Source organism: Alligator mississippiensis, chromosome 11 (genome assembly GCF_030867095.1).
Source record: "Alligator mississippiensis isolate rAllMis1 chromosome 11, rAllMis1, whole genome shotgun sequence".
Lineage (NCBI taxonomy): Eukaryota > Metazoa > Chordata > Crocodylia > Alligatoridae > Alligator > Alligator mississippiensis.
Window position 1 is genome coordinate 49,150,835 of NC_081834.1, and position 18,483 is coordinate 49,169,317.

At 46.0% G+C, this 18,483-nt stretch overlaps 1 protein-coding gene across 1 annotated transcript; it reads right to left on the reverse strand.

Annotated features, from left to right (window-relative positions):
• Positions 1-16,832: 16,832 nt before the first annotated feature.
• LOC132243880 (olfactory receptor 2V1-like) lies at positions 16,833-17,774 on the reverse strand. Its single transcript, XM_059714394.1, has one exon. It carries the CDS (start codon positions 17,772-17,774, stop codon positions 16,833-16,835), a length of 942 nt encoding a protein of 313 aa, XP_059570377.1.
• Positions 17,775-18,483: the final 709 nt, after the last annotated feature.

An 18,483-nucleotide genomic window follows, 5' to 3' on the forward strand; every position in this document is an offset into this window, starting at 1 on the left:
CGGGACCTGAACCTGTTCAGCCTCCACAAGAGAAGGCTGAGGGGAGACGTGGTGGCCATCTATAAACTCACTAGGCGGGACAAGCAGGGTTTGGGAGGGACCCTGTTCCCCCAAGCGCCCCCCGGGGTAACAAGGAATAATGGCCACAAGTTGTTGGAGAGTTGGTTTAGATTAGACATCCAAAGGCACTGCTTCACTGTCAGGGTGGCTAGGATCTGGAACCAACTTCCAAGGGAAGCGGTGCTGGCTCCTGCCCTGGGGGTCTTTAAGAGGAGGCTTGACGTCTACCTGGCTGGGGTCATTTGAGCCTCGTTTTTCTCTCTTGCCCAGGGCAGGGGGTCGCACTTGATGATCTACAAGGTCCCTTCTGACACAACTTCTATAAACTTATGAATCTATGAAAAAATAATTGTCATGAGAATAAGTCAAATGAAGTTATTCGCATGTTGGTGGAGCTCTGTGCCATATCATTCAATTTCTATCAAACCATTAATGAAATATAATTAAAAGAAATATCAGCTCTGGAGTGCTTTTGATAAAAACTGTCAATCAGTAATTCAATTACTGTGTGTGGATATTTTTTATTGGAAAAAAAGTAATTTCATTCTTTTAAGTGACATTTTCCTTCAAAATTTAAATATTAATTCAGAACATTTCTAGCAACCGGCTGAATGACATAGAGTGCAAAATATGCTGTGAAGGGCCTGACTAGAAGCGGTCCAGGTGCAAGACCTGAAGCATAGCTTCCATGAAATTAGGAACAGAAACTCCCTGAGCCAGAGAGAAGTTGCCTCTGCTTATTTGATAAAAGGCCACAATCTCACTGGCTTCTCTGTTTCTGCAGGGCGGTGATGGATCTACTGGATTAACTAGAGAGATAACGCACATGGAGTTCAAGTGGGAGGGAGATATGGTGACCTTGCTCTGCCCTTCCTCTGACTTCACAGGCCAATGCACTCCATCACAGGTGATCTCTGGCTATACGTGACTACCCAGCATCCGGCCAGCTGACCTTGTCACTTTAAAGTGGTCAGATCTGCTTTTGGCAGCTAGCTTTCTACTGTCCACTACAATAAGTCTATGCCCTGGGAAACTGGTAAGGTACACCTGATAACCATATTAGATGGATTAATTGTATATTATTTTAAAATCGGCATGATAAGACTTCTTTTTTTTCATCTTACAGCCTCAATTGTTGTAATTTTATCTAGTAAGTTATTTAAGCTCAGCTAAAACTGGTGATCAAGAGCCCTGGTTGGCCTGAGAAACTTTTCTTTCAGGCAGGAACCCTGATCCTTGCTGTGTTGTCCCTCTGCAGGTGACCCAAAATCAGCGCCTCTTTGAAACCTTGTTTCTGAAACCTTGGGAAGAAGTTATTTTGCCTGGAAGGCTGTCCTCCTATCGGAGACCCATAAGAATGGGTGACTTGAAGATTTTTTGTGTACTAACGATTCTGCAACTCTCTTAGATTAATGGATATTTCTTTTAAATCAGCAGCTCACTATCCCTTATCTGTATTGTCTTCATAATTGCCTATGGTTTGTATTCCAATATTAGACGTGCTATTAAGATGTCTGTGACACTGTTTTTTGGAATGGGTGGTTTTACTGGTCCTGGCTTCTCAAACCATCCTTGATCTGCAAACTCTCCCTGGGGCTCTGCAGTCCTCTGCCTCGGTGCCTGTCTTCCTTCTGGCAGAGTGAACTAGAAACCCAAGAGCCCTATGGCTTCCAAACACTGTACATACCATGCAGGCACAGAAAGATAATTAGGAATTAACCCCCTTACATGCAAAGGTGGGGGCACAGAAAAGTCTTGAAAGAGAGAACCTGTAGTTTCCTCTGTGAGAGAGCACAGACCCCAACCTAACTGTGAGGTACAGGGTTGTGAAGCACCCAAAACAAACCATCCTTCTTACAGTGTGAAGGATAAGTGATATTAAAAATAGAAATATATGATATGATATTATGTATCTCTGTTATGATGTACAGCACAGATCATATATGATATGCTATTTTAAGCTAAATCTCTCTTTAGCTGACATTTTTAGGAGCCCTAAATGAGACCTGTCTGAAATCCTGGACCTGTTAAGGTGAAACGGGAATTTGGAATTGACTCCAGAGGAGCCAGATTTTACCCCTTCTTTGCAAACATTTCCCCCTCCTCGGGTTCCTCTGAAGTTCATCAACATACATAGCTACCCTGACAGGAATAATCTGTTTTTATTCATTATTTCCATCTTCCAGTTCTTAATTATACCATCTGCTTCTTTTCCACATCAAAAAAGAAGCACATTGCAGCACATTTGGAGTTATTACAAGAAAATAAAACCAAACACACATTATTAATATTAGTAAGAGAAGTAATAATAAAAAGTAAAATGTCTGTGACTTTATTCAAATGTAATACATGAGATATATTTTGAGAAACATTTACATGCCACTTCTTTTGTCCATACTGCATTAGGATCTTGAAGGACAAAAATGGTAATGGCTGTTTGTAATGAAGAAATAGGTTTTTAAGAATCTTCACCTGTATAAAATAGGACTGGAAGAAAACAGTAGCCACTTACCTGGATCTGCTTTGTCTCGTTCTGTGATGACTTCAGTAAGAAGCTTAATCTTTTCTACTACAGTCCTTGAATGTTTTCTTTTTCCATCCTAATGGTACATGCACATTTCCAAGAAATAAAGAGTGATAAGCTCAAAAGCAAATACACAAGCAACCCATGTAAATCTCTTCTTTTGCTATCGTTACTTTAAAATGAAAGAAGTGGCTGTTCTAGGCATGGCATTCCTTTAGTATGGGCCAGCAGTAGTTTTCTAAGGAAGTAAATTAGTTTAAAGTTTCTCGTGCATGAACTCCATTTAAGTTTCAAAATTAAATAATATTCTAGTAGCTGATGCACAGAGGGTGAAAAAAATATTTTATGGGTTGAGAAAATGGAACGTGGGCCATATATAAAAACAAACTAAAATCAATCTGAAACAAAGACCCCCCACATTAAAAAAAAACCGGCATTGTAACTCTTTGAGTCCTGTGTCTGCAACTCACTGTGTAAATCAGGTAGCAGAGAGAGGGGAACAGACATATCATAAAAATACAGTTTTAAAAAGCCAATACAAGATTGTGGGCATGATGTCACTCCTCAGCAACAATTTTGAAATCTAAAGGGAGAAAAATACACAAACCTTCCCACACGTTGGGGACTCTTGTCCCAAGACTTTAATTAAGCTCTACTTTCAGCCCCAACGGGTGCTCCGGCAGACCGTTCTCCAGTCAGGTGTTTGAAAACTCTGCAAACTTCTGCTCAGAGAAATGTCTTAGTAACCTGTGTCTTCAGGTGGGAGAGAACAAAGCATGTCAGGAAGGACAAGAGACAGTATACTTCAGTGTTTGTTAAACGAAATTCTAGAAGTAGTGTTTTTGGGTTTCTTTAAGGAGAAAACGTCATATTTGAATGTTTTTGTTCTAACACAAAATGCCAAATCTCTTACTGTGTGATTTTCTAGTGAAATAAGACTTCCAGATTCTGACTCAATCTACATGATGTTTCTCCACCAAGAGCATTAGTTCCTGAAATATTTGTGTGCAAGACATCCCTCTCGTATGCACTGTTTGGAACAGAGAATAAGCAAAGGAGCACAGTCTGGTCAGATAGGCATCTCCTAATTTGTTGGATGCAAATAGTAGTAGAAGAACAGGTCCAGAGGCCTCAGATTTGAACAGATTGCGTACAAATGAGTGGAATCTATTCCTTGATTATAAACCACAGAATCAGGTGCTTTATCGGAGACTGCCTGTACATTCGTCTAATATGTATGACATTTATCTTTCGCTTTCCTTAGTTCTTTAAAAAATCTCTTTAAAATCTGCCAGTCAACACAGAGTCTAGGCTGGTAGTTTTAATAGACCCTCACCTACAGAAAACAATTCATAGATTCATAGATTGTAGAGTCGGAAGGGACCGCAAAGGATCATCGTGTCCGACCCCCTGCCCCTGGCAGCAAAGAGGACCGAGGTCAGATGACCCCAGGCAGGTGACTATCAAGCCTCCTCTTGAAGACTTCCAAGTTAGGTGATATCACTACCTCTCTTGGAAGCCCATTCCAGATTCTGGCCACCCTTGCTGTAAAAAATTTCTTCCTAATGTCTAACCTGAATCTACTCTCCACTAGTTTCCACCCATTATTCCCAGTTACTCCTAGGGGCGCTCTGGTAAATAGTGCATCTCCAATTCCCTGTTGTCCTCCCTTGACAAACTTTGGGTGGTTACATGGTCTCCCCTCAGCCGTCTCTAGTGAAGGCTGAAGAGATCCAGATCTCTCAACCTCCCCACGTAGGATCTTTCACAAAGGCCACTAATCATGCTAGTGGCCCAACTCTGAACCCTCTCCATATTCTCCATGTCCCTGTTGAAGTGCGGTGCCCAAAACTGGACACAGTACTCCAATTGCGGCCTAACCAATGCTGCATAGAGGGGGAGCATCACCTCCCTCGATCTGTTGGTCATGCATCTGCTAGTGCATGACAAGGGGTGATTGGTCTTGTTGATGGCCTCGTTACACTGCCTGCTCATGTTCATCTTGGAGTCAACTATGACTTCCCAGAAGCAGCTCAGGGAGGACACAGACACCAGAGGTGTTTATTCTTTCCTGATTTTCTCTGTGACTACAGTTATTTGTCTACATCTCATTCTGGACACTTGTGTGCCAGAAGGAAATCTATTTTTGTACCTGTAGGCAACTATGTACATACAGAGACCAGGCACAGGCATTGGCAACAGAATGAGAGGTTGAAAGAAAGACAAGCTTCTTACCTTTTAACTCAATAACCAGGTGACCATGGCACCCACCTAGGAGGAGAAGGACAGGGGTTACAGTACCTATTCACCTGAATTTTTAAATGCAGGTATCTAAAGATGACTTTTTCTAATTTCTAGCATAGCTAGCTAACAACTGAGGCCAGTCATTATCCAGGCCCTTTTCCAATGATCCTTTAGAAGATATGCCACTAGTATAGTCACTGAGCAAATGGATGGAGGATTGTGCCAGAGGGGAGGTGTCTGCCCTGCTAGGAGCAAAGGCCCAGGCTATCCAGGGCTCTCTCTGCTAGGGGAGCAGCTTCCTCAGATCATCTGACTTGCTCCCATCCTCCTGGTTCCACATGTCTCCCACATACGTTCCTTTTAAGAGCTGCCCAGAATTGGTGTTTACAAACAAGATCCAAAGGCAGCCCTGAGTAATGCCTGATCTGGGGCCTGGTGGTTAGTAGGCATTCCTGGGAAGCCCAGTTGATCCAGGCTCAAATCATGTGGTGAGGAATGAATGTTTCCAGCTTCTTCCTTGGATGCCCTGGTCCTTCAGAAGCAAAGATGAGAAATCTTTCTCCCTTCGCCTTCCTGGGTGCAACTCTTGGCAAGTTTGGGCTATCACTGGAACTTTTTTCAGTCATCTAACCCTGCTACACATATACAAGGTCTGCAGGTATGTTCCCTGGCTCTTACTGCCCCAGCTATGTGGGCAGGCTTGTGGATTCAGGAATGGAAATCCTTCCTGCATGTCAGTGCCAAAAACGACATGTAGACAACCAAAACACAGCCTCATTGACATCCAGGGAAGAGTAGTGTGTTCACCCCAGAAGTTAGGAACAGGGAATAAGAACAGAAAAAAAGTTCCAGTTAGATTTTGAGATGAGGGTTATCACCAGGCTTACTAAGACATTTAGGGCTGATTCCTATTTCACCATCAGGTTCCAAAGTGGTACATTTAGAGTAACAAACTGGCAGCTTTCAGTACCTGCATACAACATAATCCTTCTGCTGCTTCTGTACAGAGAGTAGAATTTTTCCCCAAGACATACATCTAACCTTTTATGCAATCCATTCTGTTTGCAGCATAGTTTCATAGTTGGTAGGGTTGGAAGGAACCTGGGCAGATCATTGAATCTGACCCCCTGCCATGGGCAGGAAAGAATGCTGGGGTCAAACAACCCCAGCAAGGTGTCTATCTAGCTTCCTTTTGAAGACCCCCAGGGTAGGAGTGAGCATCACTTCCCTTGCAAGTTGGTTCCAGATCCTAGCCACCCTGAGTATGAAGTAATGCCTCCTGATGTCTAGACTGTTACCCTGAGGGGTCAGGCCAACTCTCAGGATCTTAGTATTGCACTGTTTGACAGGAGGGTATGACACAATTGCACATATACAAACACACACAAATCAATTAGGTGCATACATACACATACTACCAGCTCAGGCACATACACATCCAAACCAGCCTAGGCACATGCATACTTATCAACAATTCAAGCACATACACTATACACCCCAAAAGTTAGGCACAGATCACTAATCCATATATCATGCACACAATGCCATATAACACACACACTCACACTAGCAACTCAGATACACACGTGTTCAAAATAACCAGTCTAGGTTCATGTACACCTATCATCAGTTTAAGCCCATATACACTACACACACCAAATTTAGACAGAATTAGTTACCAGTTACCAACACCTGCACATCCAATACACATACGTGGATTACTAATTCATATACCACACACACACAATGATATCTACATATGGATATATATGTGTATTCACTAATTCACACACATACCACCCACCTACACTTATACACAGGGTGAGTTCCTAAGTTGGGTGTTGTGATGTGTATGTGCTTGGTGTACTTGGGATGCCTGGGGAAAGGTTAAGGTAAGAAAGTAGAAGTGTAGGCAGTTAAAGTTACCAGGACTGGGCTTAGAACCGGTAGACTACAGGGGTCTGTGCTGAAGAAATGAGGCTTGGGGGTAACTTTAGGTTAATTGATCTTAACTGGTTAAAAGACAATGTCCAAAACCTGCAGAACAGGGAAGCATGCTGGCACAGAGCCTGGGACTGGAGCCAGAACTATGGGGGAGCTGAAAATGTAGGTAGGGAGAGGGAAAAATGGGACCAAGGGAAAGTGTGTCTGTTAAAAGTGGGGCTCTGGGTATGGGGAGCCAGAAGATGGCTCCGGGGCAGCTAGAGAAGTTGCAGGGAGCGGCAGTAGGTGCTGGAACCTGAAGCAAGGCTCCAGTTGCTGCAGAGAACTACAGGACACCTAATAGGAGCTGGGAAGCTGCAGCTGGGGGGGCAGGGTGATTACAGAAGGTGCAAGGGAAGCCTGAAAACAGAGAGATGGACAGCAGAAAATCACAGGAAAAGCAGCAGGGCAGCAGGAAAGCAGAGAAACGCAGCACAAAATCACAGGGAAAAGGCAGTAGCAGCAGGGGAGGCTGAGAGGTGGCAGAAAAGGGGAGAAGGAATTGGGAGGAGATCGGGAAATTAGCAGAGAGGGTGGGGACTGGAGTTCAGAGAGAGAGAGAAAGAGAGAGAATGAGGCTAGAATTTAGGATAGGGAAGGGACTGTTCAGTAAAACATGACCCAACCCGGGGTTGCAAATGACAGTGGTTTTATTGAACAGGGCAGATGGTGACACAATGCCAAATTGGTTCCCTTGCACCCACCCACCCACCCACCTACCCACACAATGGCAGCAGGGGTTAGAGAGGCTTGGTGCAGGGGCTGAAGTCCACTGAAGTCCAGGAGGAGAGAGAGAGACTCCAAATTTTAGGAGGAGGTGTGCAGGTAATATCTACCTATCCAGGCTGGGAGGGGTCCTTGTCCAGTAGGTGTTGTCCACAGGGGGTTCGCCGGCAGGCCCTATGGGTGGATAGGTGGTGTGGCATGGTCCAGATGGAGAGGGCATCCCACTGGGTCTGTCTTTACTGCCCCTTTTTATAGGGACAGACCTTGTGTGATGCTAGTGACAGGAGGCATGCCCAGGCAAGGGTCAGCCCCTGGTGTACTGAGCATGTATGCTCCATGCAGGGATGTGCAGTTTCTGGTGTCTGTAATGGTGAGAGTTGCTGGTTTTTCAGGGTCTTTTGTCTTTCAAATGCTGGTCTTGTCTCTGTTCCTGGGTGAGGTCTGTGGTTGCTGGGTGAATCAATGTGAGGCGATGGCCCAGTTATTACAGGCCATTCAGTAGAGGCCTGCTACCATTGTATTTCAATCATTCCCAATCGTTCTCATTCATCAGGGAAACAATTTATATGGGAGGGGTACATGACTCATACAGTTGCAACATGGGTTGCCCAGGCAGAGGACACAAGATAGAGACTTGACATATAAAATGGAAACTTGACATGACTTTGGTTCACTAACAAACACAGGCCTAAACCATACAATATCCTGTGTCACCCTCTCCCCTGTTCAATAAATGATAATAATACAATATACAACAGTAAAAATCAATACAAACCTAATAAAATACAATATAAAACAGTAGATATCCAAAACCAAAAACTTGCTACCAAAATAAAAATGATTAAAGCTTATCCTAAATCTGAGCTCACTTATACTTATCTATAGGGAATAGAGAGGGAGAGAAAAAGTCAGAATGGTTGGGGAAGGGGAGGGAATGTATTTTAAAATAAATACAAAGAAAAAAAGAAAAAACTGGGGGTTTTGCTACAAGACAACCACCACATCCCTTCTCAGCCTTCTCTTGTGGATGCTGAACAGGTTCAGGTACTGTAGCCTCTCCTTGTAGTGCCTGCCCTGCTACCCCCGATCATGCGGGTGGCCCTCCTCTGGACCCTCTCCATGCTGGCCACATCCCTCCTGAAGTGCGGCGCCCAGGACTGGATGCAGTACTTCAACTGCGGCCTGACCAATGTCACACAGAGAGGGAGGATCACCTCCTTGGACCTGCTCATGATGCGTCTGTGGATGCATGACAAGGTGTGGTTAGCCTTACTGATTGCATTTCCACATTGGCAGCCCATGTTTATCTTGGAATCAATAGTGACTCCCCAGACTGTAGTTATTGTGCTGGTTCTTTCTCCCCAGGTGCAGTACCATGCACTTGTCAGTATTGAAACCCCTCCTATTCTCATCCTCCCACCCCTGTAATCTGTCCAGATCTAGTTGTAGCCTGTCCCTCTCTTCTAGCACACCCACTTCTACCCACATCTTAATGTCATCGAAGAATTTGAATAAGATGCTTTTCACCCCCTTATCCAAGTCACTGATGAAGATGTTGAACAGTGCAGGCCCAAGGACTGAGCCCTGGGGAACCCCACTGCCCACATCCCTCCAGGTCAAAAATGACCCATCCACCACCACTCTCTGGGTGAAGCCCTTCAGCCAATTTGTGACCCATGTGACTGTATAGGCATCGACACCACAGTCGCCTAATTTTTTAATGAGAGTGGGGTGAGAGACAGTGTCGAAGGCCTTCCTAAAGTCCAGGAAGACTACGTCCTCCACGACACCTACGTACAAGGATTTTGTGACCTGGTCATAGAAGGCAAACAGGTTAGTCTGGCAGGACCTGCCTCTAATGAACCCATGGTGATTGCCTCTAAGCATAATCTCCCCTTCTGTTCCCTTGCAGATATGCTCCTGGATAATTTTCTCAAAAAGCTTTCCCAGGACCAAGTTAAGGCTAACAGGCCTATAGTTTCCTCGGTCCTCCTTCCTCCCTCTCATTTTTGAAAACGGGGACCACAATGACCCTTTACCAATCCTGTGGCACCTCACCAGAGCACCATGAGTGCTCGTAAAGCTGTGCCAGGGGTCCCACAGTGACCTCTGCCAATTCCCTCAGCACTCTGGGGTGGATATTGTCAGGACCTGCTAATTTGAACATGTCCAGTCCCACCACAAGTTCCCTGACGAGGTCCTCACTGACCCTGTGCCTGGCTGCACCTCCTCTGGGTCCGTCCAGGACCCCAGTGGAAGGGATGTCCCATCCCTGCTCAGAAAAATGGAGGCAAAGAATTTGTTAAAGAGGTTAGCTTTGTCATCTTGTGCGACCACCAGATTTCCAAGTGTGTCCTGCAGAGGCCCCACATTATCCGGTACCTTCTTTTTACTCCCTATGTATTTAAAAAAAGGACTTCTTGTTATCTTTGACCTGGGTCACTAGTCCCAGATACATCTCTGCCTTAGCCTTCCTAACAGCCCGACTACAATCTTGGGCAATGGAGATATAATCCTCTTTGGCAATGGCCCCTCCCTTCCGTTGGGTATATGACTCCTTTTTAGCTTTGAGATGTTCCTGAATGCCTTTGGTGAGCCATGGGGCCTTTTGAGCACTCTTGTCCCCTTTGATCCTCATTGGGACTGTCACCCTTTGGGCTTGCAGGATCGTCTCCTTAAGGAACAACCACTCTTATTGGACTTCCGACTCCCCTCCCCTGTGGGACCTCAGTGCCTCCCCGACGAGTCTCCTTACCTCATTGAAATCCACCCTCTTGAAGTCCAGGGCTGCTGCCTTGCTGCAGGCCCTTGACACCCTGTGCTGGATGCTGAATTCCAGTAGGCGATGATCGCTATCACCCAGGTGGTCGAGAACCTGCAGTCCCCTCACCAGGTCATCACCTGTGGCCAGGCCCAGTTCCAGTAAGGCATTCCCCCTGGTGGGACTGTGCACCTCCTGGGTTAGATGGAGGTCCTGTAACTCAGCTAGGAACCTATGTGAGAAGTCAGACCTGGCTGACTGCTCTTCCCAGCAGATGTCTGGGTAGTTTAGGTCACTCATGATAACCACATCCTTTGACTTAACTGTCTCTGTGAGCTTACCTGAGAATTCCTGGTCCAGCTCATCCCCCTGGTTGGGTGGTCTGTAGTAGACCCCCACCGTTAAGTCCCTTTCCTCCCTGAATCCCTTGTATTCTGACCCAGAGCACTTCAGTCTTCCCCTCCTCTGACCCAGTGCTGTCTGTTGAGGACGTGTATTGCTCTTTGGCATAAAGCGCCAAACCCCTGCCTTTCCTTCCCATTCTATCCCTCCTGAGCAGTCTGTAGCCCTTGAAGTTTACCACTGAGTCATGCAGTGGATCCCACCAAGTTTCAGTGACCCCACTATGTCTGGGTTTGTGTTAGGTAGCAGGAAGGCAAATTCCTTCTGCTTGTTCCCCATACTACGAGCATTAATGTAGAGTCATTTAAGGCCTCCTAAGGGTGTATACACTGCCCCACTAATCCCAGGACCATCCGGACCCCTGTCTCTTACATGGATACTTCTTGTGCTCACCGCCTGTCTTGGCTGGGCTGTTCTTGTTGGTGTCTCTTGGTTCGGTATCCCATGGACCAAACAACAGTGTCAGGACAATCCAGTACCAAAGAGTTCAGAGCAAAAAATCGTTAAATTAGGTCGGACCATAAACTAGAGATGGAATAGCCAAGTGAGTTTCTTAGGACTCCTAAAATTGCGCAGTTTCTCAGACAGTATCACAGAGGAATCAGGATTTTGCTGACAATTGTGAATATGGAGACCCAATCTTATTTTATTACACCTGTCCAATGGCAATTGTTGAGTTTCATGCACATGAAGATGGTTGCCTATAAGGACTATGGCACAGGTGTTCTGGCCTAATGGGTAGGCTTCTGGGAGAGTGTGGAAGCTATGGGTGGACTTCATATCGCGGTGCGAGTTATGGATCAGGAATCAAAGACTTAGGCATGAGGTCTTTGCTGAGACAAAGCTGAGACAGTGTCCCGGTCAAGGTTCAGGGATGAGGAAGTCAATAAGAAAAGCAAAGAGGAGATTCCAAGAGCCAAAGCCCAGACACACAGGTGAGCAGGTTGAGAAACTGGAAAAGCAGTGAGTGCAGGATCCACAGAGCTTAACCACAGCAGATCTTCAGACAGAAGTGTTGGCTGTCCTGCAGCCACAGCTGGACTTTATTGCAGAGACTGCTATTACCAGCAGCCAGGCAGAAGGCCCTAACATTGGCCAGTTGTTCAATAACAAAGATGGGCCACAGGTTAGAGCCTGTTTTGTTTAGGCTGGGCTGCCTCTTAGGGCCCCTGACACTGCCCCAGCAGAACAGCCCTAGCACTGTCACATGTGGCAAGTGCCCTCTGTTTGTCTGACATTGTCCTCACGACTAGGGATCTACCGAATTCACAGTGGACATGGGCTGTGCAGCAATTCCCTTCATCTTGCAGGTTCCCTGGAACGTGTCCGATTGGCAGACAGGGAAAAGCCGTGGTTTTAAATATGGTGCTGTTTTTGCCTTCAGGCTGGTCAGCCACACACAGCAGGGCTACCAGGGCCCCTCAGCCTGTCAGCAACTGGGGGTGGGAGTGGGGGTGAGGATTTGTGGGAGGTTGCAGAGGGGAACCTCCAAGATTAAAGGAGCTTCTTCCTAGGCAGCTTCCAGCATGAATTTGGTAGGTCCCTACTCATGACCAGAGACAGGATACAAGCAAAAGCAGATAGGATTCCTGAAAGTTCAGAATTGCCAGATCCCTAATAAGAGGTCATGTCTACTTTATTCCTTTCTGTTCTGTGACTCACCATTGAACTGAGCCATAAGGAAAGTCCTGCGTGTGATCCCAGGCAAACAGACCTACTTTTCCAAGGGGACATTGCCATCATTTTCTAGCCATGCAAACCAAAACATTTGGATCCCTCCCCTGCATCCCACTTCAGCTCCATGAAAACAAAAGGGTCCATACATGAAGCCTGCATACTCCCAATAGGTTGTAAGTGCATTATCCAAAATCTTCTCATGCACAGTCCCTTGCATTGGCCCAAGCCACTCACTCCAGGCCTATGGCCACCATGCTGTACATGTGTACAGGAGGCAGACGGGTGACTCAGGGGCTCCAGCACTGTGCAAAGCTCTGGATGTCTTCTCCTCTGAAACCTTTTTCACACACTTAACTCCCAGTGTCTGAAGCACAGGGGTTGGCCCAGGGCTGTATGGTCCTCAGTGGCCTACTTTGGCCAACCTGGCCTAGATTATTACAGGAAGTATCCTTTCTCCCATTTCTGTCTTGCTATTCAGTTTGGGGTCGCAGTTTCCCTCAAGCCACATTTGAGTTCAACTACTTTCCTGTTCTGGGAACCATGTCTTGGCTAGTCTCAGAGCCAGCTCCACTATCAACAAGCTCATCCATCAGTGTGCCTGAGCACCACAGACACCATGGCTTCTTATTCCTCTTATTACTATAAGTGCCCCCGCTGTATGCCATTTTGCTTTCATTTTCTCCTATGCCGTTTCACCATGGATGTAAAGCTAGGAAGCTTCTTCTTTCTCCCTGTTGCCCTTTGCTGAGGTATCTTACATAAATCAAATCAATTTCTCTTCCATAAGGTTTAGACAGATATTTGGTAACATTTTTTTATGAATACAATAATAAGAATAATAACAACAACAACAACAATAATCTTTTCCACTAAAGAGAAAAGATTATACTACAATGGAGTTTTTCTTCTCTTTTGTAAAAAAACGTGTTCCACCATTGGCCTCAGCGGAGTGAAAATGCTGTAAAAACAATATAGGTGAGATAAGAATCCGGTCTAAAGTCCCTTGCTCTTTAAAATAGTTGTTGGGAACATGTGCATCTCAGCACTTAGGATCATAGGATCCTATGTTTGTTGGAATGTGGGGCTGGAAAGGATTTCACAAGGTCACATCTTGTTCAGCTCCTGCTCAAAGCAGGATCATGCCTGTCTAAGTATCCCCAGGCAAGTGCCTGTCTCACCTGCTCTTGAGTGTTTTCAAGCATGGAGACTCCTCAGCTTCCCTAGGCAGCCTGATCCAATGCCCAACGGCTCCCAGAGTTAGCTAGTTTGCCCTAATCTCCAACCTAAATTTCCCCTGCTGCAGTGTGAGACCATTGCTCCTAGTCCTGTTCCCAATAGACACAGATAATCACACATTTCTATCCTTTCTATAATCACCCTGCAGATATTTCAAGACAGTTATCAAATGCTATTTGCAGTCTTCTCTTCTCCAAGGTAAATAACTGTAGCTTTTTCAACCTTCTTTCATAAGTCTTGTCTCCCAGGCCCCGGATCCTTTTTGTTGCTTCACAGAATTATTCAATTACTTCTTTGAGAACTAGCACCATAATACCAGTCTGATGGGAAACCTGGCAGATGTGATAGGTGAAAGAAATATTATACCTATTAACCAATTCATTTTTCAACGTTTTATTTATTTTTAATGAAAAATGCCATTATTTGATTAATGCCCTGCATTCATTTGGTCCTGTCTACTGATCGGCTCCATTTTGTCCAGTCACAAAGACAGGAACATCGAACATCATTCTGTTTTCGTTTACTGCTCTGCATTCTTGCCATGGATGTCAACCTAGCAAGCTTCCTGTTTCCCCCTGTTGCCCTTTTCCATGATATCTTGGTTAAATCAGATCAATTTATTTTATACAAGGCTTAGATTGATTCTTGGGCAACAGCCTTTTTTCATAAATAAGGATGCTAAATAGAACAGGTTAACCTAAAATAGAGCTTTTCTTGTCTTCTGTAAAAACTATGGCTGCCTAGACGGGAGCTCTTTGGAGTTCTCATTAGAACGCGCTGGAGCAGATCCTATTAATCGCCTCTTATTAGAGTGCTTCAGTGTTGCTGCAGTGTCATGTGTATTAAGCCTCTGCACAATTTAAAATGGCCATGGGGTGCTTTACCTAAACTTCATAGAACAAGCTTTAAATAAGGCATCCTGTGGCCCTTTTTAAATGCACGGGGGATTAATGTATGTGGCATTGTGGTCTTTTAAGTAGAGCGTCTATGTGGGAGCTATGCTAATTAAAATGCCCCCCTCCCACAATGAAGCACGTGCATAGACACACCATGTGTCCCACCATTGGCCTCAGTAGAGTGAAACTGGATAGAAAAACAATGTAAGGGAGACAGGAATCACACCTAAAGTACACTGCCTTGCTCGTAAAAAGTTGTTTGGAAGATCTTTATCTAAGTCACTGGCGAGTGAAGTGTGACCCACAGGCCGGATCTGGCCAGCAGAGGACTCCATTTCCCAGCAGCCCCTTCCTGTGTGGCTGGGGCTGGTTTCCATGGAAACCCCAGCAGCACCCCCGTTGTGATAGTGTGGGGACGGGGTTCCTGTGGAGACTGGCCCCAGCCGTGCTGGCAGGCAGCAGTGGTGCCAGCTTCCTCCTGCTGGGGAGGCTGAGGGGGAGCAGAGAGGGGGCTGTGCTGGAGCCAGGAGTGGGGTGGACTCAGCTACCACCACCTGTGTGGGGCAGGCAGTGGCAGTAGTGGTGGTGCCACTGGAAACGGTGGCTACAGGGGGTTACAGGGAATTTTGGGGTGGCTATAGCCCCTGAAACCACCCAGCATTGCCCCTACTGGCAGGGAAGGGGCTGCCCTGGCACCAGGTTGGGATCACGCGGTGGTGATAGCATGGTCCAGAGCCAGGGTAGAGCTTGGATCTGTAGCCTGCATGCCCTGATGCTGCTAATGGGGTCTCCATGGAAACTGGCCCCAACTATGTGGGCAGGGGCTACTGGGAAATGGAGTCTGGCCACTGGCTGGATCTGCCATTTTGCCCACCCCTGATATAAGCACACATTATCGTAGGAAATTTTCACTGCAAAGGACTCCACTAGTTAATCCACTGCAACCATTTATCTGTGTCTGTAGGTCGCCTGATCCAATGCCTGACCGCTCCAAAGTCAGCTAGTTCCCCCTAATCTCCATCTTCAATTTCCCAGCTGTGGCTTGAGGCAGTTGCTCCTAGCCCTGTACCTGATAGCCACAGAGAAAAGCTCATCTCCATTCTCTCTATAATATCATTCAGCTTTTTGAAGACTATTCTCAAATCCCCCCTCAGTATTTTCTTCTCCAGGCTAAATTATAGGGGTGTGCAAAATGGGCCCTATTCGATTCAGATTTGGCCCAAATCAGGGACAGTGATTTGATATGTTGATTCGGATCACTGTCCCTGATTCAATTTGACTGAATCCAAATCTGAAGATTCAATGCTGATTTGGAGAATCAACGATTCGGATATAGAGACAGTTTTAATTTTTTTTTACATACCTCAAGGTACCAGCATGGCTTGTGAACGCTGAAATGCTGGGACACATGGAGCATCCCACAGGAGTTTGGGGGGCCCTCCACATGCTCAGTGGCAAACCCAGAAGTACTTCCGGTCCACTTCTAGGTCCCCTGGGGAGCGCACCAGGGACTCCACCCCATACTCCCCCAGATCAGTGATTGGCTGCAGGGGGACTCTGGCTGCCCCCCCAGGACCAGGAGGCACCAGTTGCCAAGCCAGGGGAGCATGGGAGCCCTCCCCCCACACTCCCCCACAGACACGGGGCTGCTTCTGGTCCACTTCTGGGTCTGCTCCTGTGGGACGCTTCATGTGCCCCAGAATTGAAGCACTCATGAGATACGTAGAAAAAACATTTAAAGCTGCCTCTATCGCTGAATCGCTGAATCTTTCCTAATGTCTCCAAATCAATTCCAAGGGCTCTGATTTGATTCAGAAAGATTAAAGTGTCCTCTGATTCGATTCAGATTACGAGATTCGGCCACCAAATCGGGCCGAATCTCCACTGAATGGAATCAGGAACCAAAGCTTGGCATAGCACTACTAAATGCCCCTTGTTCTTTCAACTTTTCCTCATAAGTCTTGTCTTCTTGGGCCCCAAATCATATCTGTTGCCCTGCCACTTTACCTATTAGCTTGACTTTTCATCTGGGTTTGGGCCTCCAGCATAAGGGAAATACAAAGTCTCAAACACCCATTAAATCTTCACGTATGCAATAATTTAGTTAAATTTCCTCCAACAGGAGAACTCGAGTGAACATGGAAAAGGGAGTAGACTTCCTCAAACCTTTTTCTAAACATTTAACTGATATAGCCCATGATTCACAGTAGGTCACTGGCTGTTAAATGACTGAGAAAATTTAATCTCCTAAATGTTCCAGAAAACCTTGCTGGTGTCCATATCAGTTGAATGAGATTTAGCTCACAGTAAACGACAGCATTTGTCAATTTTGCTGGAAGACTCTGCATTTCCCAACCAGCTTTCTTAGGGCTCCTAAGACATCCCTGTTTCTCAGGCTGTAGATGAATGGATTCAGTACTGGGGGAACAATGGTGTAAAACAGAGACAAAATCTTGTCTTTTTCTGGGGAGTGGTAGGGGCTGGGTCTCATGTACATGAAGATGGCTGTCCCATAGAACATGCCCACCACAGTCAGATGGGAGGAGCAGGTGGCCAGAGCTTTCTGCTGTCTGGTTGAATTCATCCTTAGGACTAAAGCAAGAATGCGAGCATAAGAGGCTAGGATGGTGGAAGAAGGGATAAGGGACATAACGATGCTACACACACACAGCAGAGTCTCATAGTGGGACGTGTCAGAGCTAGACAATTTGAGCAGGGCTGGGACCTCACAGAAAAAGTGGTTAATTTGTTTAGAGCCGCAGTAGGGCAAGTGCATTGTAGAAGCTGTAAGAATCAAGGCATCTACACATGTCCCGATCCAGACCCCACCTGTCAGACCCAGGCAGACTCTCTTGCTCAGGAGGAGAGGGTATTGCAAGGGGTTGCAGATCGCTAAGTACCTGTCATAAGCCATGACTGCCAAAAGGAGGCACTCTGCCCCACCCATTGTCAAGGAGAGGAAAATCTGAACCCCACAGCCAGCTGCAGAAATGGGGTTGCCTGGGGTCAGGAAGTCTGCTGCCATTTTGGGGACAACAATCAGAGTCTGACAGATGTCCATGAAGGCCAATTGACTTAGGAAAAAGTACATGGGGGTGTGAAGGGAGGAATCCACTTTGATTAGAAGTATGAGGAGACCATTTCCAGACACAGCAGCGATGAAGGCTAATAAGATCATGGCCATGGAGAACATGTGTACATTGGTCTGGCTCAGGAGTCCCAGCAGAATGAAGTCTGTTGAAGAAGTTTCATTTCCACTCTTCATTTCCTCTATATGTGGCTGTGCCTGAAGTCCTGGACAAGAACGACACTCCTTAGCGAATGTGTACAGACTTCCTACTGGATAATACTATTAGCAACGGAGGCACCCAGCAGGTTTTCTTCTCCTGTGGAAGAAATGATGGACATTATGGTTGATGAAACAATAACCTCGCTTCCCTGGGAACAGTGTTTATTTAGGCTAAATATTTTCTATGATTAGGCTTGCATTTCTACGTCCAGCTTCAGGCCCCACCTACATGTTGAGTTGCAGTGGTTTAACTCATTTTGTGGCTGTGCTATAGACACATAATTGACTACAGCAGGTATTTCTTTTAAATCGGCAGCTCCCTGTCCTTTATCTGCACTGTCTTAGCAAGTGCCTCTGGTTTGTATTCCAATATTAGACGTGCTAATAAGATTTCTTTGACTGTTTTTTGTAATGTGTGGTTTTCCTGGAGCTGGCTTCTCAAACAATCTTTGATCTCCAGAATCTCCCTGGGGCTCTGCAGTCCCCTGCCTCGGTGCCTGTTTTCCTTCTGGCAGAGTCAACTAGAAACCCTAGAGCCCTACAGCTACCAAACTCTGTACATACCATTTAGGCACAGAAAGATAACTTGGAAAAGAGAAAGTGCTGAAAGAGTGGCACTGTAGTTTCTTCTTTGAGAAAGCAAAAACCCCAAAGTAACTGTGAGATACAGGGCTGTGAAGCGCCT